A 26,309-nucleotide genomic window follows, 5' to 3' on the forward strand; every position below is an offset into this window, starting at 1 on the left:
CAACAATATTTGGAGAATTACCTGCTATCCACTCCCTCATATAATGGCCCCAAATGTTAAGTAGGTCATGAGATGGATTTCTGGAGGAGGTGTGGACTTTGGCTTCTTCTCTCCTCATAGTTTTTGGTTATGTCCGGTTATGTCCACAGTATGTAGCTCCTTGACACGGACTCTGGACAGTGGTATTGGCACATTCCCCCCTCCTGACTACTGCAGTGGGATGCTCTGCAAGAGTGTCCCGAAACTGAGACCTCGATTGGATCCTCCACCAGCAGGACCTCTCCCACCTAGAGGTCCCCCACCTGTCACCAGAGTGCCCCGCAAAGCCCGAACGCTGGAAAGGGAGGTGCCAAGCACAGAGGACTTGATGGGGCCTAGCAAGCACCAAAGCATGCCAGCTTTCCATGGCATCTTGACAAGTGCAGAGCCAGCCCTCAACCGCCGTGATCGCAGTGGCTACCTGCAAGGTTTGTACCATTTGAAAGAGATCTAACCAAAGAAGCTATGTGTTGTCCTCTATGTTGGAGGTCTTTATTGAAACCGTACATACCTGCACACATATTCCACAAGCAGACGTTTTGCTAATGTGCCTTTACCAGTGGAGGTCAACTGATCTCATTATACTGTTCTTCAGTACTTAAAGGGATCTTTTGGCTTAAGCTCTTAACCTGGAGTAATTTTAAGATCAAGGTTATAAGTTAGTCAGAGAGGCACAGATTACAATTCTGACTTAGACCAGGGGTAGGCAACCCAAAACACTCAAAGAGCCACTTGGACCCGTTTCCCACCGAAAACAAAAAAACGGGAGTCACAAAACCCTTTTGATATCTAAAATGAAGATAACACTGCATATATTCTTTTTTACCTTTATTATAGGTGTGTGTGTGTGTGTGTGTGTATGTGTGTGTGTGTATATATATATATATATGTACACACACACACACATACATACATACACACACACACACACATACACATACACACACAGGTAATATATACACATACACCACACAGGTAAAAAAGGATACATGCAGTGTTATCTTCATTTTAGATGTCAAAAGGGTCTCTCTCTCTGTCTGTCTCTCCCTCCCTCTCTCTCTATCTGCCCTTGGTCTGCCAGTCCTCTTCCCCCACTCTCTCTCTCTCTCTTTCCTCTCTCTCTCTTTCTCTCCCCCCTCTCCTATCTGCTGCTAACCTGGCAAACTGGCTTCAAGCTGTTCTCCAAAAAGCTCGGGTAGGCAACCTTGGCTCTTTTATGACTCATGGACTTCAACTCCCAGAATTCCTGAGTCAGCATAGCTGGGCTAGCTAGCTCTCTCCTGCCCTTCCTGCTGAGACGCAGCAAAGGGAGGAGCTCCGCCCAATAAGCTTTTCAGCTCCTCGGAGAACACTGTGAGTGCACTCTCTTTTACGTACACGCATGCACACACACAGAGAGAGAGAGAGAGAGAGAGAAGCAGGGAAGCGCAATTGCCTCTCTCTGTCTCTCTCTGCAAATGGCAGAGGAAGCTGGGAGCCACAGGGGAAAGCTGAAAGAGCTGCAGGTTGCTGACCTGTGACTTAGAAGAATCCATAGTTTTTCTTCTGCGAGACGATTTTCCACGCATGGAACTTAGAAAGCCAGACAGCCATATGCAATGAAAAGAATCGGGCAAATGTTGATTTGTGTATTTTAAGACAGGGTCCCCAACCCCCACTCCATGGACTGGCACCGGTCCCCAGCATGCTGGAAACTGGGCCACGCAAACAAGCGAAGCCCCATCCGTGGGATGCAGCCAGCACGCAAAACCACTGTCCACTCCGGTCCGCGGAAAAACCTCTTTCCACAGAACCAGTCCCTGGTACCCAAAAGGTTGGGAGCCACTGTTTTAAGATACTGAAGTGGTACGAAAAACCAGAAGGAAGACTCTTAAGTCGTTCTGTCCTGGATAGAAAAATCAGAATGTTCTCCCTACTTTCTGAATATTTGTTGCCAATTTGTGCAGGTTATTTCAGCAGAAATGTCCTTTGGAATCCTGTTCTAATGCGGATCAAACGATAAAATATTAAACCTAATGCTTTAAAATATAGTTCTTTCAGCATTTAAAAGGAAGATGCAAAACATTCACCCCTGACCCAGACTCTCATTGTTTCTGTTGTCCCAGAGTAGATGTGAATGACTTGCTGGTCTTTCTTACACAGATCTCTGCAGCGAAGGCAGCAATCCCCGGCGTATCCAACATGGCAAGAATTGGACTTTCCCTAATGCCAAAGCATCGGCGGGCATGGATCCCTTTCTCTGCTCTCCTGACAGGCTGGAAGAGCTCCATGGTTCTGCAATGGTAGGGGTCAGGGATGAGTTTGAGGGAAGAAGGAAGGCAGCAGGCAGACAGATGCCACACTGCCAAAGGCCCAGAGAGATTTCAGACAGCCTTTGTGAAGCTAAGAGTCAACTGTAGTAGCTTTTGATGTTATCCACAAGGATGTATGGAGGTGGTAACCAGAACTGACAGATTTGTTGTTACATTAAGGACCTCACAGAAAGCTTTGTTTTCCTGAGTGGTTCTAGTCGTGCTAAGACATCTTTGCAAAATCATGCAGTGGGTGATGCTATGGGAAACATTTACCAACAGCATCTCCTTCCTCTTATGTCCCAAAGCTCTGGCTCCACTTTCAGCTTTTAGTGCAGAAGAAGGAGCAAGTTCACAACAAGATGAGGTTCTTTAACATGCAAACAGGATATAAAATCCATAAATGAATGTTAAGTATGTTACCAACCATGGGTTATATATAAAAATGAGGGATAACAATCTAATCCAGGGGTCGTCAACCTTGGCTCTTTTATGACTCATAGACTTCAGCTGTGCTGGCTCAGGAATTCTGGGAGTTGAAGTCCATGAGTCATAAAAGAGCCAAGGTTGACTACCCCTGATCTAATCGTAATAAAATATGTAAACAATTTTGGCTGCTGGGTTTTCCAGGAACTGAAGAGATGGGGGGGGGGTCCTCAATTAACTATGGTAATTTGAATCAGATTTTCCATCTCAAAAAAAAAATGCAATCATAAAGTGCCATGCCATGTAACCTTGCTAATAGTTCCCGGTTACCATTGTTAAGTGAATCACCGCAGGTTGTTAAACAGGGACCTCATGTGATCACTTTTGACTTCCTGCTGGCCTTCCCATTGACTTTGCTTGTGAGAAGCCAGTAGAGAAGGTCGCAAATTGTGAGCATGGGCCTTTGGGACACTGCAATAGTTGGAAACCTGGACCAGTTGCTGAGCACCTAGATCACCATCATGTGACTGTGAGGACACTTGAGCAGGCCAGTGTCATAAGTACCACTGGTTCACCACTTGCTCAAGTTAAAATGATTGCTGAAAGAGAGATTGTTAAATGAGGACTACCTGGAAATGAAGAGTTAATTTTCCCCCTTGGGTTGAAAGTACAAAATGCAGTTGTGGACCTCATCCCTGCTATCTAGCCACACCCCACGTGGCTCTCAGTAACTGAAAAACAGAAATAAGGCAAAGCCAAGCAGGATGATCTGTCTTCCAGCTTTCTTCTATTGAGCAGTTCTATCTTCCTTCTTTCTGCTTCTGCAGGGCTCAACTTGTAATGTGGTCGAGAGAAGACGGGCTTCCTCAGAAGGACCTCAGGCTTCCCCAGCCTTCAGCACCAGCAGCAGCCGAACCCCCAGTGCTTCTGATGTGGGTGAAGAGGGCAGCACAGAAGCCTGTTCCAGGGAAATGGGTCCAGAGGGCCAGCCAGGCCTGGAGAACTCGGAGTCCCTCAGTGACTCTCTTTATGACAGCTTATCCTCCTGTGGCAGTCAGGGCTGAGCATCTTGAGGAAGAATGAGGGCATTGACTTCCTGGGTTGACACTGCCACATGCTTCTGCCTGGTGCTTTGAGGGCCCAGCACTTGCCCGCAGGATCCTGCTTGATTCTTCTAAACCAAATCAGAACGTAACGTGTCTTCCATACCAGCTCCCTGCCCTTTCTTAAGCAGGGAAATGGGACTTCTTCAGCAGGGCACCAGATGACTTGCCTATTTAAAAGAGACAGAATGGAAAGAAAAGGTGGGCAGGAGGGCATGATGGGAAGTGGTTGTGGGCATCTTCATCCGGTTGAATGGCATTGATCAACTTTGGGGTGTGGTTTTGCACATTTAGTAGTATCCCTTTGGTTAAAGCGCTGCGAATGGGAGGGAGTCCCAATTTTGTCTTGTTGATCCATTATGCAACTTGGTGGACTCGAGGTGGAAGAAAATGGAACCAAGGATTGCTGTGGGTTCCAGGGTACACTAAGCAGAGAGCATCTCCCTCGAAGGGTAAGTGATTCCAGTCCACAGATTGCACCAGCAAAACACTCTCTTGCCCTGACCTCTCTTTTGCAGGCTGGAAGGGGTGGTGCTAATTACGACGCCCTTGCGGGGGGGGGGAGAATTTCCCATCCTTGTGTCTATCCAAACTGCCCTCTTTACCTCGAATGGCAGTGCAGTGCTTGCCTTAGCAAATTACCGAAGCCCTTCCACCTCTTGACACTTAAAAAGCATGTGAGATTTTGCCAAAACCAGGACTGTCCTCCATTGGGAAAGAGTGAAGTGGGCCTTCCATCTATTTCTTTCAAGCATGTGGCTGCTGGGGGGGGGGTACCAAACTGATGTCTAGGGGGTGTGGATGCTTGACAAGAAGACCCCCCTCTTGAACAAGCATCTTAATGTGAGTAGGTTCCCTTTTCTCTCGTTGTATTTCATCAAATGCCCCCCCCCCTTTTCCTTCCTTTCTCCCAAATCCAGTTGAAGGAACAAGAACCTCAGAGCTACTGTGTATCTGGGTTAGATAGTTTGGGCCTTCATTCCTTGCCCTTTTCTATGTAACTTTTTTTTTAATTAAGAAAAATTTAATTAAGTTATTAATGCTGATCTGGTTTCCGTGCAGCTCAGCTGCTTTTTCCCCCAACCTTGTTTCTATGGGAGCTGTGTTGGTTCCCTAGATGGTGCTATTTTGCTGTGTACAGGCCCCCTCTCCTGATGAGTCTTTCTTTTCGTTGTCTTTTTTTTTTTTAACTTCAATATATTTTAAAATATTAAGATGTCTTTTGCTCCTTTTTTATTTATATAAGTTATTGTGAAATGAGGCTGTCTATTGTCTTGAATCTCCTAGAAAATAAAGGGGGTTAAAAAAAAACACGTGTGGCTGAAATACTTGGGTGTTTGGAATGAATACGCGGAGGTTTCTCATGTTCTAGGATAGACCTGATCTAAAGAGCAAAATGTGACTTGGCAAATATGGCTGGTGCATACGTATAGCACCTCTTGAAGAACACGTGAAGCCAAACATATCTTTTATTTTCCTAGGATCAGTGCCAGTTGCGTGGGGACAACTGTGCAAGCCCAGGAAAATGGGTTGCTTTAAAGTGTTCCTAATGAGTTACATGCATTCTCACACGTTCTGAATCGCATGTTATCCCTCGAGTTCAGATCTTTGCAGAGCCCTGTTATGAGAAGCTAGCTTTGCTCTTTTTACTAAGTGGCCTTTAGTCCAGGCAAAGCTAAGGCCATTCTTGATGGCTGGGCTGCAGCCTATTTGCTTCTGCTAGAAATCTGTTCGCTCAAGCTTCTAAAGTAGGGGTAGGCAACCTTGGCTCTTTTATGATTCGTGGACTTCAACTCCCAGAATTCCTGAGCCAGCTTGGCTCAGCTTGGAAACCTCTCCCTTTCCCCTCAGCATGGCTGACTCAGGAATTCTGGGAGTTAAAGTCCACGAGTCATAAAAGAGCCAAGGTTGCCTTACTCCTGTTCTAAAGCATATAGAATTCTTCAGCCTGCTTCCAGCAGAAAGGGGAAGTCATGACCTCATTCTGCACTTCGAAGTAATATTTCCTTTGATTGCCTATATTGTCTCTGTTCAGAAGTGAACCTCTGCTGTTGGCAGTCACAACACTGCTCACTTTTTCTTCTGCTTATTGGTCACCGTGGGGTTGGCACCGTGTAAGCCCAGTGCTCGGTTTGGTAAGACAGTGCCATTTCTCTCTCCAATGAAGTCAAGAAGGGAAAACTTACCATATAAAGTGTGAGCTTTTTAAAAATGTGCTTTTAAAATAACAAAAGCAGAAAATACGAAGATAATTATAACACAAATGCATACATTCTCAAAAACACACAAAGTTCTTTAAAGGTTAAAAAAAAATAACAAAACATATCTATAACAGCAGTTACAATTCTATACATACTTATCTAATGTGAATGTTATTCAAATGCCTATGTATTAATTTCTAATATATATTTTATGACTCATTCTTTTTCACCTGCGTTTTGTAAAAATGAGTTCCATTGGGCTTGTCCATACAAAGTCTACTCAAAAGTGGCAAATGCAATTAGTATCAGTAGCATTGGAAATATTTTTTGGTCATAGAAAAGGCAGGGGGAACACATTTGCATCAACCGGTTGTCAGATTCCATGTACTAGTTATGTAATTCAAGAGAATAGTATCTACTCAAAATTTTAGCTTTTGTCGTCATATTTACAGTGTGAGCTTAACTTTTCCTTAACACTCCTCAGTGCATGCTTTCAGGGATAATTGAATCCAAATCAGAAATGAAACAGCTATGCCTTAAGGCAGGAGTGTCAAACTGCCGGAACCACAGGCCGGTTGCATCATACAGAGGCCACGCCCATCCCCAGCTCTGGCAATGCAAAAAAAGTCCCGACACGTCACATGAAACCTGTGCCTTAAGGGAAGAAACTAGGATTTTCCCAACAGGATGCAAACAGGAAGCTATCTTGTACTGAGGTTTCACATTACTAGATTAGCTGTGGATCTCCCAGATTACTGAAAAGTGTTTTTTTTTTTGGCATAATTGGAAATGCTAGGAATTGAATCCAGAATCTTTTCTATGTAGGTTGCACATTTTACTACTGAGGTGCAGCATTCTCTGTGTAGCTCATGGGTATGGATTTTGTTGTTAGTTGCGAAGTTGTGTCCGACCCATTGCGACCCCATGGACAATGTTCCTCCAGGCCTTCCTGTCCTCTACCATCTTCTGGAGTCCATTTAAGCTCACGCCTACTGCTTCAGTGACTCCATCCAGCCACTTCATTCTCTCGTCCCCTTCTTCTATTGCCCTCAATGTTTCCCAGCATTAGGCCCTTCTCCAGTGAGTCCTTCCTTCTCACTAGGTGGCCAAAGTACTTGAGTTTCAACTTCAGGATCTGGCCTTCTAAAGAGCAGTCGGGGTTGATCTCCTCTAGGACTGATTGGTTTGATTGCCTGGCATGGATAGGAATGGGCAAACCTGCTGGTTTAAAGTACTTGAGCCACCAGCTTCCTACAGACCTCGGCTAATTACAGAGATGTTGACATTTGCCCTAGATCACAGCTCTGTAATTAGCTTAAGCTTACAGAAGGCAGGTTGCACTGGAAGGGGAACCAGAAATCTTGACATACATCCAGGGACTCAACAGGAGTCCTACAAAAGCTTAAGCTTCCAGTGAAGGCATTTAAAAAAAAAAAAAAGCTTGGCTCAACGGCTTTATTGTCAGAATGGCAAAAGGCCATTTTTTTCCTGCTTCAGCGGCTCTGCAGATCCTTGGCACCGCCTAGTGACCTAAAGTGTAAACAGCATCACTGCATTGCACAGCCCTTGCATCACCATCCAGTAAATGCCAAGCTTGGTGACCAAGGTTGCAAACAGGTTGGTTTCCTTTGGAGACCTTTTTCGGCAACAAGGTAACAGCCATTTGAGGTTTGAGCAAAGCAGGATTCTGAAGGGAAAATGGGATGGGGAGGGATGCTCAAACAAGTTGAGTTTTCCCGAGGACCTGAAGTTCACTACCATAATTTCCAAGCAACTAGAAGCTGATTGAAACAGTCTTGATGAAAATAAAACCGATACGTGGTAAAGTTTGAGGATTTTTTAATGTTTTTTTCCCATACAAAGCAAGACAATGTAAATTTTATTTGAATCAAAACACCTTTTGTTGTTCTTGTTGTTGTTCAAAAACCCTGTCTCTTCACAGTAGGCGGCTAAAGAATGCAGCCAGGGCTGGCCATCCAAAGAGCGACAGAGCTTACTCTATTAAACCCTGTTAGACAAGGTCTCTATGAAGTAGATTCTTGCAGTTTAGTTCTTGGCACTATTCCAAGGGGGAAGGAGGGATGAAGAACGGAGGAAGTTAAAAAAAATTGTTTTCTCAAGCAAGCAAAACTGGAGCCTGGCTTCAGATGCCAAGAACAGGAGAAACATTATCTGGTTAGCTGCAAGGAAAGCTTAATGGGCATGTAGAGGGAGCCATTTTTAATACCAAGTGCACCGATCCCAGTTTCTCCAGGATGTAGGAATACCGTTCCCATTATACAATATTCAGCCAATTCCCTCCAACCCATTTGCTGTAGGATTCATTCCCAGAGGTTAAAAGGGAAAAGGCAGCTGCATGTCACCCTGACATCTTGCTGACCAAGGTTGCTGAGTCCCATTAATAGTTCAAGGTACTGGGTTCATCCTCCTCCTCCTCAGCAAACTCAAATAATTAAATATCAGGAATGCAATTAAATCAGATCAGACCTTACCACACTAAAGACAAACACACAAACAACAACAAAAAACTGTCAGCAGTTGTTAAAAACTGCGATGAGTGCCAGACAACAATTTCTCACTTGCACAAGTTTAGTTTTTGCTAACCAGTGGCAAAATGAAGGTGGAGGACCTAGCATGAGGGATCAGATCATAGTAGCTCTGCAATATGTTGGAGTTTTTCAATCTACAACAAGAGTTTGTAGCTTTGCATCTTTCCTTCCTCCCTCTCCCCCTCCAGCTATCCTAGAGGAAATAAGTTGAGCAACATCCATCTCTTTAAAACCCCTGTAGACAAGTCAGCCTTGTTATCAGGCAAATATTTCAACAGCAATTTCAGAGCATCATCAACACTAGCAAGAGGCAATTTCGCCCCTGCTCTGCTCTCACTAAAATTTGAATGCAATCGGAGGTGAATAGAAAAATGGAAGGGGCTTTTTTAAGCTACCCCAGTGAAAACTGCCAGGTCATTACCAACAATACAGATATGAACTCGGCCTCTGATAATCAGAAGAGGGAAATGGGATATTTGTTTATGTAGAAGTGGGGCAAAGCCAGACTCCAGCATTAGAATCAGCCAATTAGCTTTTTCATCAAGAGGCTCAAAAACCAAGAAAAAAAAAATCCAATTTCCACAAAGTATGAAAATGTCACAGATGCTTCTCATTCACACAGAAGAACCGGGGGCACCTTTAATGCAGATCAAGTTGGATGGAAGCAAGAAAGAAAAAGGAAAAGGGGGGTGGGGGGTAAGAAACAGGAATCTCCACGCAGGCATCTGGTTTTACTTTATTTTTCTTTTTTCTTCTTGTTCTGAAAGAAACAAAACTCACTGTCAATGTTCTGAGCTCCTGAACACAATGACCTGGATTGGGATCCCATGCCAGTTAAGAGACATTTCCCAGCTTCTAGGTTAGAATGCTGGTGCAACAATATACACCCAATTCTGCTAACCAATGGAGAAATCGGGTGATCCCTTGGATGAAAAGATGTGATGAACCAAGGCCATCTTAATTACTAAAGGACATTTTGTAACAACTGGTATTTGCTCACCTAGATCACAGCTTGAAGTTCCCACCCACTCTCCCTTAATTCTTGCACAATTTTTTTAAATGTGCCATCCTGAAAATAGTATGAAAGTACAAGTTGCAAATAGTTCTTCCTTGTTGAACGAGCAAGCAATGAAGCCTGAAGCTAGGACGGAGCAGGGCTGTGGGGAAGAGGGACTTTGAAACATGGCTTTGGGACAAAGGTAGTGTCTGTTTGCAGAATGGCCCAGCTGCCATGGAAGATTAACTTCACATTGATAACATGCCATCTCCATCAGTTTCCCCTCTCACTGCCTTGCATGGAGCCAAGCCTTCCTACTCCTCAGTCCATCTTCATTCCCTACTCTTAATAAACCTTCATCCCTATGCTCTTGTCTTTCGCTTCCTGCACAGCTCATTATGCATATGGACCAAGTTTTCCTTTGACTCATCTGTGATGACTTATTCTTCAATGAGTTATTCAGCTCTTTCTTTTTTTCTGAACAATTTTATAGCTTACATTTTAAATTATTTTTTATTTTAAAAAAGTCCTCCCCATTTTTGTAAAGCTTCCCCTTTCCTTTCGGGCTTATATTTGATACCTGAGCCTACAGGAGAAGGTACCAGCTAAAAGCATTTACTATAATGGTCCTATTAATGTGCAGTAAAAAAAAGATGACGTGCTGAAAAGAAATGGGGGCGTTCCAGGTAGGTTTGCTTAGAAAAGTCAGGCGAGAAGTCACCTGCTTTTATCAAGCAGAAGTAAGTTTCTCTCCCAAAGCATCTGCCTCTCAATGGAAACTCCCTGCACTCGAACTCTTAGGGCAGTGATGGCGAACCTTTTAGAGACCGAGTGCCCAAACTGCAACCCAAAACCCACTTATGCATTGTTGGGTGCTGGGTGGGCGTGGCCCATTGGCTGGGTGTGGCCAACTGGGGTGGCCCATTGGGTGGACGTGGCTGTGGTGGTAACGGCAGACTGGGTGGGACTAAAAAGTTCAATCAATCAATTCCAACTTTGCAAGATCTTTTTTTTCCTGCGAGAAGTTGAAATTGACTGATTAAACTTTTTTTTTTTTTTTTTTTGCACACGGCAGCGGAGGCCTAAAGCGAAAAGGTTTTATAAAACCCAGCTGAAAGCCTAGGACTGGGGCGAAGGCGTGCGTGCCCACAGAGAGGGCTCTGAGTGCCGCCTCTGGCACCCGTGCCATAGGTTCGCCACCACTGGCCTAGGGCTTCTTGCTTGTCTTTGTGGGAAATGGTGCATCCTAATGGACGTGCATCAGAGATGGCCCCATGCATGCAGACCTACCTCGTTCATGCCCAAGATGACCATGAGCTCCCGGAAGATGTTAACAAAGTCCAGGAAAAGATCCACGCAGTGCCTGGCACAAAGAGAAAAAAGTCGTACATCAAGTTATATCCTAAAATTACAAATGGGAGGCTTTGCCAGAGCCTCTTCTCCGCTCTATTGCTTTATTCATAATCAACTATGTACCATCTTCTACGGCCAGAGTTCATTTGAGATTTTGCTTCCATATTTAACTCTGGCTTTTTCTACCATAATGCTTTTAGCCTCCCTGCTTTCCTCCAAGCAAAGTCTCTTTTATTTTGAACCCAAGAGAGAAGCTCATCTATGTCTCCTGTTTACTCTCCTCACTTGTAAACCCTTATCATATGTGGCAGCTCCTTCCTCTCCAACTCTCTTGCCTAGCCCTAGGCTTGTCACCAACACACTCACCAGATATAGTCCTTGTCTCCATTCTCAGCCTTCTCAATGATGAGCTGAGTATCAAACAGCACAAAGCCACACATAACCATAAGTCCAATGTAGAGATTAGCCTGGAGGAAGAAGAAAACCAATTAGACCAGGGGTAGCCAAAGGGCCACAGGACAGGCTGACCAGTGCATGCACACCCACCCACTCGCACTAGTGCCTGCAGACCCATTTGCACCTGCACATGGAGCTGGCAATGGCTAGCACCTGCACACATGGGGCCTAGCAGCAGCGGTGGCTAGTGCCTATGCGCATGCACAAATGTGGACCACTAGTGCCGTGTGAGTTTTGTGGCCTGTTTCTGCATGCACGTGGGGGCTAGCGGTAGCACCCAGCGTCTGTGCGCATGCACAAATGGGGGCACTAGCCCCGTGCAGGTTGTGCAGCCCATTTGCACATGCGCAAGGGACTAACAGCAGTGGCTAGCACCTGCACACCTAGGCAAACGGGGTCGCTCGTGCCGTGTGGCTGTGCGTGGCCCCGTTTCCGCATGCACATGCGCAAGTTTTCCAACTGCTCCCTTTCCCTTTGGATCACCAGCTAGTTATTTTGTCTAATTCAGACCTCTGAATTAGACAAAATAACTCCAATGGCATAGGCTGGCCCTGCTGCAACCTACTAAGAGCCCGAAATGATTCTGTTAGCTCCCAGCTTCAATATATTCAGAGCCAGATCTCTTCATGAATTAGAGCAGAATGTGGCATCAAGCAGTGAATTCATTATTCACAATGTCAGCATTAATTCCATTTTTGTTTCTGACAATAACTTTCTAGTTATTTTGTGTATCTAAACAACGCATCCAATAAAGTACCTGAAAAAAAAAAACCCTTTAGAATACCTAAACGCTCACAGAAGGTGCTTTCCAATGCCAGAGGTTTCTGTATAATCAGATGTTTGGATAATTACTCATCTGCAGCCATAATTAAAGAATGCAATGCAAAATACCGCAATCTGTATACATCCTCAAATCTGTTACTCTAATGCAACACATCTTGCTTTTCTAATAATAAACTAAAAGGGAAGCTGGGAACATCTGAACAGCTGCTCCCAGTAGGGCTTGCCAGTTCTGTGTCCAAAAGGGCAGATTTGCTGCAGGGGCTTGTGTTGCTATCAACTTTCAAGCTGACGGACCCTGAAAACAGCAGCCACTCACCGTGAAGAGCCAAGTTGAGCCCAGGAAAATATTGATCAGGGAGAACAGCAGCATCAAGAACAGGCCAGAGAAAAGGACGCCTGAAGAAAAAAAAAAGCAGAAACACAATGAACAAAAATGAACCCAGACTCTTCAAATATAGTGGACAATGATTGCTGCTGCTGCTGCAGCTGCTGCTTACCCCCGAGATACAAGTAGGCACGGCGCTTAGCAAAGAGAGCACTCAGGGAGAAGCAGCTGAAGATCACTGCTGTACCCAGGAAAGCAGTTGGGATGATGCTGTAGGGAGGGAAGGGACAAGAATGAATGCCTAAGGAGATGGATGGAAGGAAGGACTCAGAACTATGAATTAATAGAACGTGCTTTAGAAATATTCGAAGGGTTTGACTTTTAAAGTCTTTGAAAGGATCTGGATGCTTCAATGGGAAGAGCTTAGCAACAACCCCAAATGGGCCCCACCCCATTACTAGTGAGCGGGATGTTTGCTTCTCACTTTCAAAGTGAAAAGTGGCAAAGAACAGAGCAGCTGCTGAGTTTCCCCTTACCTGGGGTTGATGGCAATGCACATCTCCAGCAGAGGACCCAGGTTGACTCCTGAAAGAGGAATGTAGACTCAGAGACAAGTTTCTCACTCATGCATATGTACACACAATCATTTTTCCCCATTCGTTACGTGAACATATTTAAAAGAAACATGGATTACACAGGCATTCCTTTCATAAAAGACACAAGAGGTACAAAATGCCACACAAAAAAACATTCAGAAAGGCACAAGGTGCTCTATGTCATTTCAGATATATTCCCAAGGGACGGATCCCTCGTTTTATAGCATTCAGAGCTGCCTTCTTCCTTTGGGCTGAAAAACCTTTTGGCTTCCTTTTCAGGCACAGGACTACACAAGCGCCATTCGGCTGTAGTGTGATATTAGGCAGCAGCATTAATGCCTGAAGTAAACTCTGCCCAGTGCTCCCCCCCCCCACACAATCACTGCCATTCTGCCAGGTCCTCTGATGGCCTTGATGGCACCGTTTCATCCCTTACACAGCACAGCTCCCAGCCAAGAGGAAGCAGCTAAAAACCTCTTTCTTGCTTATGGAAATTCCACAGATGCACATGTGTATTAACTGCTTGCTGCTCCCTTCAGTTCTCGCTTCTCCAGCCGCACATACCAGTGAGTAAAGCAAAGCCTGCCAGGATAGCCAGACGTTTCTCTTCGGTTTCTCGGCTGTGGGGTGTGGCCATCAACCAAATCATAAGGCCTAATGCTCCCAGGCCAGTCAGCAGTCCAAACTGCAAAACAAAGTGGGAAAGACGGAGATTTAACACAGGCTGGTCAAAGGAAAGAGCCAGTTCAACTGAAGTCCATTTGCTGCATTTCCCACTCCTTTAAAGAAAATTCTGGTCATCGGAACTTGTTCCCTGTGCAGATTTTTGAAGGGAAGCAAGGAATCAGTATTGTGCATTGCTGGTTTCTTGGAAGAGAAATTGTGTTACTATTCAGACAGTTTTTACTTAATCATGAATGCTTTCAATCTTAAATATTTTAAATACACAGGTTTTCATCAGTTTCCCATCACTCTATGACAATTTTATAAGCCCCAGTGAAATCTGTAACAATTCTGCTCTGCAAATGGGATATGAGGCCCAAAGATATTCCAAATCTCAAATGGATTCCAGAACACCGTTCTCAGAATTGAAACTTTATTAACTACTGTAGGGCTTGGCTTTAAAGTAAACATTAACAAATGATTCTGGTGGTGGAGAAATTTTCACTTTTGCAGGACTCTGAGCAATACGGGGCTGGCTGGATAAACCCCCTTTCTAAGTTTTTGTCTATGAACTTCTGCATCTCCTCCAATTCTTGTAGGCTCATGGAATACAGTTTGGGTTTGGGTAACTTTGCGCCTGGGTGGATCTCGATGGAGCAGTCTGTGGGCCGGTCACGGGGCAGCTCATCAGATTTCCCCCCACTGAATACTTCAGCTAGGTCTCTATATTCCTCTGAATACTTCAGCTAGGTCTCTATATTCCCAACTCCTTCTCCCCCCCCCCCAAATGCGGCTTTCTCGGAGGGGCTTCCACCGGTTCGGGGTTGAGTTGGGCTCCTTGTTGTTTTTCCATTTGGGAACCTGAGTTCTCCTGTCCTCCAGTCCACCCGCGGGTTCCACTGGATTAGCCATGCTATGTCCAGAATAAGGGGGCATTCCATGCCAGGGGTCACTACAAATGTTATAGTCTCTACGTGATGCCGTATGGTGAGTTGGACTGGCAGGTGGCAAGTGTGGCTGGCGCCCCCCCCCCTGCAACGGACCCATCTAACTGACTGAATGAGATCGGTTTCTTCAGCCCCCTCACCGGAATTCCTAAATTCCCCACTAACGTTGGGCTTATCTTACTGTCCCACCTCTCACTTGAGTTTCACAAGAGAAACAAAAAGCTCTTTCAAACAGAAACAAAGACCCCTGAGTCTGTCTGAGAACATTTATTTATTTAGAGACTTTTTGTTAGGATATGTCTGTGGAAAATTTTAAAGGCTTAACATTTCACTGGATATGCCATCTAATCATGAAGCACCAGTTGAGAACCACTCAAAAGGATGTAGTCCTGTTTATTTCCACAAGCTGGGATGTACTGTTTTGCAGCCTTCCTGCTGGCATTTAGCCCTCAATAACCAAGGGGACCTTCAGCTTATATATATCTGCCACAGAGAAATGCCTTAAAATTCTTACCTGCACCAGCTGAGTTACCACATTGAGATAAGCACCAGCTGCTGCTAGGAACATACATAATGCAAAGCTGGCATAGACCTTCTTCAGGTGCTGCTGAGTTGATGCAGAGCTATAAGGATGGAAGAAAATTCAGCTGTTACACAATACTTAGAAGCACAGCAATTCCCCAATTGACCCTTTGCCAGTTCCTAGCCATATCACAAACTACACAGAATCAATATTATCTAACCTGCTTCAGAAAAAGCTTACATTTTCTTGACACCAGCATTAAGAATTCCTTACTTCAGAATCTCTAGTGCTGAAATACTGCTTCCAGAGGGGACCAAGTATTTACCAAAGGTATGAAGGTTTTTAGGATGCTTGGAAAAACCTGAGGGGTCTGGTCGTAGAGAAATGCAGTGCGAATGTACAGGGATGTACAGTTCTGACTTGGACAGCACATCAGTCTGGCAACAGGCTACGGAACAATATATTCCTTAAATCAGGAGCCATTTTGAATAGCTCTGTCCTCTTTGGAAAAGTAGACTGACTTGGACAAAATTTAAATGTCCTTGATCCAAATGTTTTTCCAGCCGCAGTTTAAACAAAATTCCCCATGGACTTCAATAATCCAGTAATACTACTCACTAAATAGTTCCTTGAGATCATCTTACATTAAACATTTACTTGAACTACCTTCCCCTACAATTGTCTGCCCTAAGATCTGTAACTTGGATCCTCAACCTCGGGGGCTGGTGGCAAACTGGGAATTCTGAGAACATATAATGAACACTTTCACAAAAAGCTACCATAAAGGACAAGCTCAGTCAACAACTCTTTACCACAAAGTAAACTAGTTAGATTATTTCCCAGCCAGTCCAAGTAACTTTTTTGTTACTGTAGTTTACTTGTATGTTTCCTATTTAGATATTCGGGGGGGAAAAAACATCCATTTTAAGTTTCTATGAATATTACTGGGCTCTATGTGAAACCCATTAGCATTATTGAAAATAAATAGGAGATAAGCTAGGATTTTACTCTGCAACATGCAATCTGGTTACCAAGAAAAGCAACGGATGTACGGATAACTTGTGTATTATATTTGCAACACAGGTTCCACAGAAAGCTGGGTAACATCCACAGAAGTTTTAAAAGATGATAGATTGGGCAAATTAGCAAAGCAGGATTTTATAAGATTCAGTTCTATGCAGAACAGGGTCTCCTGAACTAGAGTTGTAACTGGTTCAGAAGCAGGTTTAGAAACAGTTTCATGTTATTGATAGGTATGTGGAAATACTGTTTTCCTCATCATGTTCAACTGATAATCAGAGTAGATGATTTCAATCCACAGTCTTTTCTCAAGAAAGCAGAAAAACTTGAGGTGGTCTGGGCTTCAGCGACCCAGGTCCTGCCAGCCTTGTCACCTAACCTCACACCTCTGTTCCTAAACATCAAGAAAGAAACTAAATCCTCTCACAATAATATTAAGCTGGCAACAGATACTCACATGTGGGAGAACTTGAAGAGGGCATCAAAATTTATGTTCCTGTTGAAAACATCCATAGTGCTAGTTGGTGAGGAGCAATTCTCTACGTCAAAACACACAATCTGCAGAAAGGGAAAGGAAAGCCACTTCAAACGGAGAAGATCTAAGCAGATTTTTTCCAAGAATCAATGTGTTCCGTCTCTACTTTTCTTCTCACAGACAAGCTCTTCCCACCTGCTTGTTCAATTCACATTAAGCAGCATCCTCAGTGCACAGTGCAGTTTTAAAATGACATCAACTCCTTTCCCATTTACATCTTTTGTGGTGGCACTTCTGCAGAATTCCTAGGTTTTTTTTCCCTCTGAGTAAAAGGAACTTTAAATAATCAATGTAATAAATCTGATTTTTGTACGTACTAGTCAGCAAGGAACACAAAGCACAGGAATATCAGGAAACAGGGAAGTTAAAACAATAGCTTAAAGGTCTAGCAAAAAGGTACTGAATGCAGAAGCAGAAAACAGATTTTCCAGGTCCAAGATTTGCTTTATCTGTGTACTAAGAAAATACATCTCTACACAGACTAATTTATATCCTTCTCTCTATGTAGTCTTCTGTTTCCATCAATTAATTCAATTTCCAGCTACAGTATAAAATATGCAATCCAGCAATACACACATTACCCAAAAGATACAGGTTAAGTTAACAAATTCCTGGTGCACCACTGCTAAAAAGTGATTCTTTCTACTTGAGACTCACCAGCTTGCTCAATATGTAACCCACAAGCTTCTTCCTCTTTGTTTTACTCTGAAAAATCTAGACACGGCAACCGTTTCACAGACACCCAAACTGGCTTGGCGTATATGGTGCAATTATTGCAGGCTCTTGCAAGGCTAGTTAAAGCCTCCTAGAGGAATTGTGCTCACCTGGGAGCCTTACTTCACAACTCAGCAGCTGGAAAGCAAGAGCATTAGCATCCTTAATGTTCTTCCCAGGAAAGGATGGGGTGGAGTTAGAGGAAGGCAGCCCCCCCCTCCAACTTGAGAATCAAGACCAATATGTTGTGTTATTCTCTAGGTGGGATTCTACCCCACTGTTCTGTAACAATATGCACAGGCATTTTACTTACTCAAGGGAGCAGCATAAGCATTTTACTTAACAATACACAAGCATTTCTACCCTCCTCCATCCAAAGGGTATTCTTAACTAGTTGTTCTAACCTTATGGCAAAGAATGGCCATACCTAACTGGAAACCAGTCCAGCGACTAAAGACTTATTTTCTGATAGGCAGGAAGATCTGGCTTGGCAAGAAGTTTGCATCATAGATTTGTATTTGCTAACAAGACGCGCTAGTGTTAAATAAATGCCTTTAATCTTGTGAGAGATTAAACTCACATCTCTACCTTCTTATATTTCTCTACATTTACAAGGCCTTCATTTATCAGAGGCATAAAGGGGGGGGGGAGGAAATCACACTGAAAAGCTCTAAAAAGAAAGTCTGTCCTGAGGTATCAAAAGCCACACTTTAAGAACAACTTGAATTGGAAAGGTGAACCTGAAAATTAAACAGCATGTAATTTGGATATTAGGTGTTTGTATTAGGTAACAGGGTTCAACATCAGGGCATCAAAATAGGTCACACAAGAGTGGAAGAAACATTTTCTGCTCAGTACCCAGTACTTCCAGATGCCAAAAAATATTCAAGGCAGAGGTGAGATAAGATCTGAGAATAGGGAAACATTTTGAAATGTAGATTTCTCTAATGGGAGGAAAATCCTCTGCAAAACAAAGGGTAAAGCTGAAACCATTCCAGAGGAAAGTGTAAGTAAAGTGAGCACTTCTACACTACTGACACAACTGAAAAGTAACGAGCAAAACAACAATCTGAAAGGCTCACTCAGAATTACTCTTAATAAGTATCCTTTATGTTTCAAAAAAAATTACACTTTTCCAGCAGCTTTAGCCACACAGCAGGAGTAACTAATGGTTTTCATTAGTGTTCCCTGAGCCCACTTAGCCACCGAGAATATAAGAAAGATTTTTTTTCATTTTTAGACCATTTGTTCACAGAAAGCAGTCCATTTATGGCTGTGCCTGAAATGGAATATTCTCTTTCACGCACAGACAAAACTCTCAAAACACATGTGTTTTGATTCATGCCTGGAACAATTAAAATGGCCATTGAAGGATGCAACTTTTCAAGATAGAAGTGTTCAGCATGCCCCACTCAAAAGTGTGACGATGCCACGCAAAATAGCGGAGGTTTTTTTTTTATGCTTGCACCATTCAAAATGGCTGTTTTCAACTAAAAACATACTTGCACATCTCTACTTCCATTTATAACAGATGGCAGCACTAGTTATCTATATTTGAGTTTTAAACATTTCTGGTTCTGCTCCCCAAGGACCTGACCAGCTCTGGTTGAACGTATTATACTTAGAATTAAACTGATTTTTTTCCATTCTGCAAAACCCATCCATCTTATTTTTAAACAATGCAAATTAATTTTCAATATAATGATAAATTAATTTGCATTGTTTAAAAACAAGATAGCTTCAACTATTTTGCAGGTCACAAAGAAATCTGAGAAAGTCAAAGGCCACACCTCACATTAACATATTTTTCGTTCAGCACTAACATCAAATCCAGCAATGGGAAAATCATGAATCACAAACTAGGTTAACTGAGGAGGTACCATTATTTGGGAAGAGAAACCAGGAAAAAAGTGTTAGCGTAACATTGTAAGAATCACAGAGCTTGGTTAGCCACAAAGGAATCTTGCCCTTAGTAAACAAAAAAGAGAAGGCTGAGTACACAGTTGCATATAGTTCCAGGCCATTGCTCTATAAACTCTCCAAGGATTGCTTGAATGCAAAGAACCTCTGAAGTAGTAGGGCACATTCAACAAAGAAGGGCTTACCCAATTAGCTGTCACAGATCAACCTTATTGCTCCTAGACCACACAACTTTATAAAATGCTGAAAGTGTTAAGTAAAAGAATATTTTCCTTAAATTTCAAAAAGCTGTTTATTAGATTGGATGTTGGTTAAACAGCCCTATCGCAACTATTTGGAACAAAAGACCACCGATAAAATAGTAATATCAAAAATCTCCTTCCAATTTCTTACCTGAGCCTAGAGCATCTAAGACTCTTAACATTTAGAGCAGAGGTCTTCAAACTTGGTCCTTGTATGACTTGTGGACTTCAACTCCCAGAATTCCTCAGCCAGGAGTTGAAGTCCACAAGTCATAAAAGGGCCAAGTTTGAAGACCCCTGATTTAGAGTTATGCGATAAGCATTTTAGACATGAGGCTCTATGCCATATGCCTACAGAAAGAGGTTTTGTCAATTTTAGAATGCTGACTAAGTACAAAGACTCTTAAGATTAATTCTCCTGTGTAAGCTGTAAGACTGTGGATGACTGAATTTGATAGCAAACCAAAAAAACTGCCATTGGGAAGGAAAACAGTTTGGGGATACAGAAAGATGGTGGCATGTCCAGCAAAAAGAATCAGTTAACTGAAAGGAAAGGCTCCTACTTTATATTTATATTTAGCTTTTGCAGATCCCAGCAGTATCCAAAAAACATCCCTTGTATTTCTAAGTAGAATCAGAAGTACTGCAATCTTATTAAATACTCTGAGGAAATGACCATGATCATATTCTTCCCCTGCCCAATATTTCTTTTGCCTTTAAAATCTGTCCTAATCATAACTTTTGGATGATAAACTTAGGATGTTAATTGCCTTTATTCTAATATTTGTGAGCTAGTTGGTAGCTTGCTTGGATAAGGACAATCCAAAATAAATCGTAAGACAATACTTAATAAACAGTACTACAAAGTTCCCAGGTTATGGGAAATTGTGTAAAATAGGACTCATACCACAACTGTACACTCAAATGATGAATATGAAGTGCTTATTATCTAACAGCATAGTTTGATCAAGAATGTTCTATGAAGCAACAATTAGAGCCTACATTTCAAGTCCAAAGCAGAACACATTCAGTAAGTATATTGACTCTGAAATTCTACCTTAGCCACATACATCCAAAGAGACTACTTATTAGTATAACCCTAGAACTGGTTTTCCCAGTTGCAATATATGGATGTGAAAGTTGGACCATAAGAAAGGCTGAGCGACAAAGAATTGAGGCCTTTGAACTATGGTGCTGGAGAAGACTTCTGTGAGTCCCCTGGACTATAAGGCGATCAAACCAGTCAGTCCTAGAAGAAATCAACCCCGACTACTCTTTAGAAGGCCAGATTCTGAAGTTGAAACTCAAATACTTTGGCCACCTAATGAGAAGGAAGGACTCACTGGAGAAGGGCCTAATGCTGGGAAACATTGAGGGCAATAGAAGAAGGGGATGAGAGAATGAAGTGGCTGGATGGAGTCACTGAAGCAGTAGGGTGAGCTTAAATGGACTCCAGAAGATGGTAGAGGACAGGAAGGCCTGGAGGAACATTGTCCATGGGGTCGCAATGGGTCGGACATGACTTCGCAATTAACAACAAGAACTGGAAAGGAAATCCACTAAAGAATGCAAACAGGCTTGGCAGCACCACTGTAATTTAGGTTAAGGATCAGTTTGTCCTTGAGAGAGAAACCCATAGCACTTTTAAAATAAATAACCAGAAATACATATGAACTTTCATCACCAAGGCTTAATATTTATTGATTTATTTATTTATTCAATTTCTGTAGCTGCCATCTCAAGCGACTCTGGTAGTGAATAATAAAAAAAAAAACAGGTAAAAACAATTACAATACAGGTAGTCCCCCACTTACAACAGTTCATTTAGTGACCATTCAAAGTTACAACGGCATTGAAACAAGTGACTTATGACTGTTTTTCACACTTACAACCACTGCAGCGTCCCCTGTGGTCACATGACCAAAATTAAGACACTTGGCAACTGTCTCGTATTTATGACGGTTGCAATGTACCAGGCCACGTGATCAGCTTTTGAGACCTTCTGGCAAGCAAAGTCAATGAGGAATCCAGATTCACTTAACAAAGGCAATGGTTCACTTAACAACCATGGCAAGAAAAGTCATAAAATGGGGCAAAACTCACTTAACAAATGTTTTATTTAGCAACATAAATTTTGGGCTCAATTATAGTCATAACTCAAGGACTACCTGTGTAATACAAATTAAATATATATGGCAGTTGAGAAAAAACCATCAGGGATATCAATATAATCAAGAAACAGGACCCTTTACAACCTCAAGGCCCCAGGCCTACTTACAAAGCTAGGTCTTCAAAGCCTTATGAAAAGGTCAATAGGGAGGCCAAGGGCTATGCCAGGGGTAGGCAACCTTGGCTCTTTTATGACTCGTGGACTTCAACTCCCAGATTTCCTGAGCCAGCCATGCTGGCTCAGGAATTCTGGAAGTTGAAGTCCAAGAGTCATAAAAGAGCCAAGGTTGCCTACCCCTGGGCTATGCAAAGGCACACCTCCCAGTACCTCCCAGCTGACATTTCTTCGCTGATGAAACCCACAGTAAGCTCAATCTGCCAGACTGAATTTCTGTTACAACACTACAAACATTTCCATATTCCATTATTCTTCTTCACAAACAGGAACTTACTAATTATAAGAGAGAGGGGAAGAGGGATGGAGGCAAAGGGGTAAGCTGTAAGCTGTCCCCCATTTATAGCCTCTCCTGTAAACAGCAGATCAATTCTCACAGCACCAAATTGCAGGAGGGAAAAAAATGTCACAGAATGAACCATGACGTTGTACATTCCTCCAACACTACCTAGGACATCAGAAAGCCAGCCATTTAGCTTTGAAGTCTTGCACTGCAAGTCATCTTGTAACCACAGGGGTCTGTTGAGCTAGGCAGGAGAGACATCACAGGAAACTTCTATGACTAGTAATTTACACGGAAAAACTCCTCTGAGCCTACCTCTCACCTCTAAAGGGTTTATACCAGGGGTAGGCAACCTTGGCTCTTTTATGACTCGTGGACTTCAACTCCCAGAATTCCCGAGCCAGCGTGGCTCAGCTTGGAAACCTCTCCCTTTCCCCTCAGCATGGCTGGCTCAGGAATTCTGGGAGTTGAAGTCCACGAGTCATAAAAGAGACAAGGTTGCTTACCCCTGGTTTATACCAAATGCCACATGTATGACATGTGACATTTGTGGAGGAGGGTCAAAATAGTCAAATGGCAGTTACAGCACTAAGACTGAAGCCCCGACTTTTTAAAATGTCTATCAATCTCTTATATACACATACAAAAAAAAAAAAAAAAGCTTCAATGCATGGGCATGGCCACAATTATGCCAGTTTACCTGGGCAGGCGGAGAAACACTAAAGGTAAAAAGTTCATCCCAAGTCTTTTACTCCCTGTGTAGCAAGCTATTTACCTTTAAAAACTCAGTTTCTCATCAAAAGTCAGAGCTATAGAGCAGTTATCCCTGCCCTCCTTATAAATACTGTATTAGACAAATCTCACATTCAGCTGAATTTTTCTTCGCTCAGGAATGGTCATACAGCGGGTTGTCTTTGGAAAATACTATCCAAAGCAGAATGCAAGGCATAGGCTTTACAACCTGACTCTCCAAGTGTGTGGAAGATGATCTAATTTAGTATCCAACTTGATGACCACAACACATGAAATAACTGAAATTCAAGAAACCTGCCAATGCTACTCTTGAAGTTTTGTAACAATTTGCACATAAAGCAGCATAAATTTAATAGGAAAACCACCTGAAATGTCCACAGATGTGAATATCTTTCAACTGTAACAAGCTACCAGGATAACAGAGTCCAGAGAGTCCAATCTAAACTAAAAGAGGCATAGGAAGGTTATTTCCGCCTATATTGTTCAGATTTCCTAACAGACGTTGTGGTTTATATCGACTTGATACCCTAGTATTGATTCTCCTTTGTTGCATATGCCTTTTAATGCACATTACAAAATTCATTTGTCTCAGAACTTTTCCACAAATAAAGCACAATACAAATATAAGGCCTATCTCACTCCAAATATTCTCTAAATGCATCAAATATATGACTTTCAGATGCATTTATAACTAGAAGACATCAGCCAATATTATCAATGTTTATTAAAAAACATATAGGGCATTAGGTTGGAGAAATTTGCTCTAGAGCAGTGGTTCTCAACCTGTGGGTCGGGACCCCATTTGGGGTCGAACGACCATTTCACGGGGGTCGCCAAACAAGGCTGTCCGCCATTTTTCCCCCTTTTCTTTGACCACACCCCTGGCACCCGGTGATGTATAAGTGGTTGGGGGTCACCACAACATGGGGAATTGTATTATGGGGTCGCGGCATTAGAAAGGTTGAGAACCACTGCTCTAGAGAGCTACCTTATTCAATTTGGGTACCTATCAAATACATGGTTTTCAATTCCCATAATTAGTCAGCAAGGCCATAGCTAAGGATTCTGGGAACTAATGTACAGCTTTCAGGTTGAGGACAATTTCTACATAGCACATATTTAAAATTCCAGCTAAGCTTCTATTCTCCTAAAAGGAAAACAAAAACTATAGTGAAAAATATTCAGGATCATTATTTTCCAGGAGGTTCAGCCTCCTCCAATCCTTCAAAAATATTCCAACTCATCAGCTAGAATCCTGCTGCTTCTCTGCTTGAAGAATCTCTCTAGATGTCTGGAATTTTAATTTTAACTCTCTGGTGGAAGCCAAAATCCAGGATGAAACATTGGTAATTAGGAGATCGGGAAGCCCCATATTGAACGAGAGAGGAAATTTATGACGCCTGGAGACACAGAAAAACACCTTACTGGTTTCCTCTGGTGTCTTCCTTCCCCTTTTGGGGGAAAAACAACAAAAACATTTGCATAAAACCTGTTTTCCGTTTCCCGCACGACAAGCAGAAGCAGGAAGGCAATGGCCAATACAGCAAAGACTTTCGGATAGGCAGGACCTTGTTTAATGAAAGCTTTTTACACTCCGAACCAGACATAGGGAAAAAGGCCCACGCCCCCCCCCAAAATACTTCCTTCGCGCCAGACACGGAAAAGGAAAGGAAAAAAAAAAATCTGCGTTGCCTAATAGCGGCAGATCTTTCAAGAAAAACCGAGAGAGATCAGATCTATTTTTAAACCGACGCTACGGAAACCGAGTACCGTATACAGGATTTTTTTTTTCCTTTTTGCCTTTTGCCGTCGTCTATCAGCCAGTAGGACGAGGTCGGCGTCTCTCTCTCACATCGGCTACACCATTTTAGGTGCGACGCGCGCAAGCCAAGAGCCAACAACAGGCCGAGCTCTTCAGCACACCCTCATTCCACGACGAGCGGAGGGGCTGGGAACATCGGGACTGTTTGGGCCGGGGAAGACGGAGGCCTTTGAATCCCCGAAGGCCGGGATCTAAGCGCCAAAGGCGGCTCTCTTTCCCAGACGGAGGAAAATCCCGCCCACCGACCCAACTGGGGAGGGGAAGGGGGGGATTAGAGATCTCTATGACGTTATCTCTCAGAACGCGGACGTAAGAATGGCTGAGCGGCCGGGCTTCCACGAAGCAGGCCGGGACGGTCCGTTCATCGCCGCTCCCCCTTCATCTCCTCGCTGGGGGGGGGGGGAAGGAAAGTCCGAAGGGGGAGGGGCAAGCCCGGGAACACGGTGACACCCTTGGAGGAACCCCACAAAAGGCGCCTCAGAGGCAAGAGGGGGCGGGGGTGGGGGGTCGCAAGGTTGCTATAGGAACGGAAACCGAAAGAGGCGGCCGAGCCGTCTTCTTACCCGCCACAGAGAAGGCGTCCCGTCGCGGTTACAACAGCTGCAGCTACTGTACTGATCGAATCGTACGTGTCTCCGGTCTCGAACGCCTCCGCCCCGCCTCTTATCTCCTCCCCACCTGCCATTGGTAGTTTCATCCTCAAGGTCCCGCCTATTGGTGTTTTTTTCTCCGAAGACTTCTGCGTTCTTCATTGGCTGAGAGGTGGCTCTTTTCCCTTGCTATTGGTCTCGCTGCCGCGCCCAAGCAGCTGCTATTGGTTTATACCGGACGAAGCAGCACATCATACACAGACGCACACACATATAGATATGTACGTTCGCGACGTTCATTGGTTTCTTAGTGGTAAGCGACGTCCATGATGAGTTGATACTTTATTGCGCTTCTTCGCAAGCCCTCCTTTCCCAGAAGCGGCGCGCGACCCCTAGCGGAAGGAGTGCAACATACAGAGGGTTGGCTGCCACGCAACGCCATTAGGAGGAGTTGACTTTGCTGAGTGCGGAGGAGTTTTAGTTGCGTCTGAAGCACCCAAGCCTGGAGCGCAGCCTGCTGATAGGAGCCTCTCATTACAGGCAATGTGCACTGCCAAGCCGTCTATTATTGTAACAAATTTTCTGTCGCTCTAGATTTGTACAGAGCCAGACAATGGACTTTTCACGCTTTGAAAGCAAAAGCTGCAATACTGCATTTCCTTTCAAGCATTTGCGAAAAGCTACAGCACGGCGCTCTGCCACTGACAACAATTAACTCAACGGTAGCACGTGGGAAAGTGTAATCTAAAACCATAATACTTTTAGTTACAAGATGCCACAATCAGCACTTGTGAAAAGGAAATACAGGTAGTCCTCAACTTACAACAGTTCATT

At 43.5% G+C, this 26,309-nt stretch overlaps 2 protein-coding genes across 5 annotated transcripts in view; one reads left to right on the top strand and one right to left on the bottom strand.

The window, feature by feature from the left end:
* Nucleotides 1-5,170, top strand: part of NCKAP5L (NCK associated protein 5 like) — a 48,440-nt gene extending 43,270 nt beyond the window's left edge. For all 3 annotated transcript variants that reach the window (XM_039330608.1, XM_039330610.1, XM_039330609.1), the window contains 3 exons: nucleotides 150-467; nucleotides 2,182-2,321; nucleotides 3,584-5,170. In XM_039330608.1, coding sequence (XP_039186542.1) covers nucleotides 150-467; nucleotides 2,182-2,321; nucleotides 3,584-3,820 — 695 coding nt within the window. In that variant the 3' untranslated portion in view covers nucleotides 3,821-5,170. The remainder of the gene's footprint in view (nucleotides 1-149; nucleotides 468-2,181; nucleotides 2,322-3,583) is intronic.
* A 2,712-nt stretch (nucleotides 5,171-7,882) lies between these two features.
* TMBIM6 (transmembrane BAX inhibitor motif containing 6) lies at nucleotides 7,883-25,603 on the bottom strand. Of its 2 annotated transcripts, none has more exons than XM_039330611.1 (10): nucleotides 25,449-25,603; nucleotides 16,730-16,830; nucleotides 15,244-15,352; nucleotides 13,684-13,804; nucleotides 13,060-13,108; nucleotides 12,696-12,793; nucleotides 12,515-12,594; nucleotides 11,326-11,426; nucleotides 10,897-10,969; nucleotides 7,883-9,369 (listed from the first exon to the last, which is right to left on the bottom strand). In XM_039330611.1, the coding sequence occupies exons 2-10, from the start codon at nucleotides 16,783-16,785 to the stop codon at nucleotides 9,346-9,348; spliced, it is 711 nt and encodes a 236-aa protein (XP_039186545.1). In that variant the 5' UTR covers nucleotides 16,786-16,830; nucleotides 25,449-25,603; the 3' UTR covers nucleotides 7,883-9,345. The 2 variants fall into 2 exon arrangements, with proteins under 2 accessions (XP_039186545.1, XP_039186547.1); XM_039330613.1 differs by lacking the exon at nucleotides 25,449-25,603 and adding an exon at nucleotides 17,465-17,497 and having other exon boundaries at nucleotides 9,346-9,369.
* Between the last annotated feature and the right edge of the window lie 706 nt (nucleotides 25,604-26,309).

Source organism: Crotalus tigris, unplaced genomic scaffold (assembly GCF_016545835.1).
Source record: "Crotalus tigris isolate CLP2741 ecotype Arizona unplaced genomic scaffold, ASM1654583v1 scf7180000024429.2167931701:2281839, whole genome shotgun sequence".
Taxonomy (NCBI): Eukaryota; Metazoa; Chordata; class Lepidosauria; order Squamata; family Viperidae; genus Crotalus; species Crotalus tigris.

Coding starts and splice junctions, on each gene's coding strand:
- TMBIM6 (XM_039330611.1), bottom strand. CDS start 16,785: ATGGATGTTTTCAACAGGAACATAAATTTTGATGCCCTCTTCAAGTTC. Junction 13,109..13,683: donor AGGCTTTGCTTTACTCACTG/GTATGTGCGGCT, acceptor TTCCTCTTTCAG/GAGTCAACCTGGGTCCTCTG. Junction 12,595..12,695: donor TGCCTACTTGTATCTCGGGG/GTAAGCAGCAGC, acceptor TTTTTTCTTCAG/GCGTCCTTTTCTCTGGCCTG.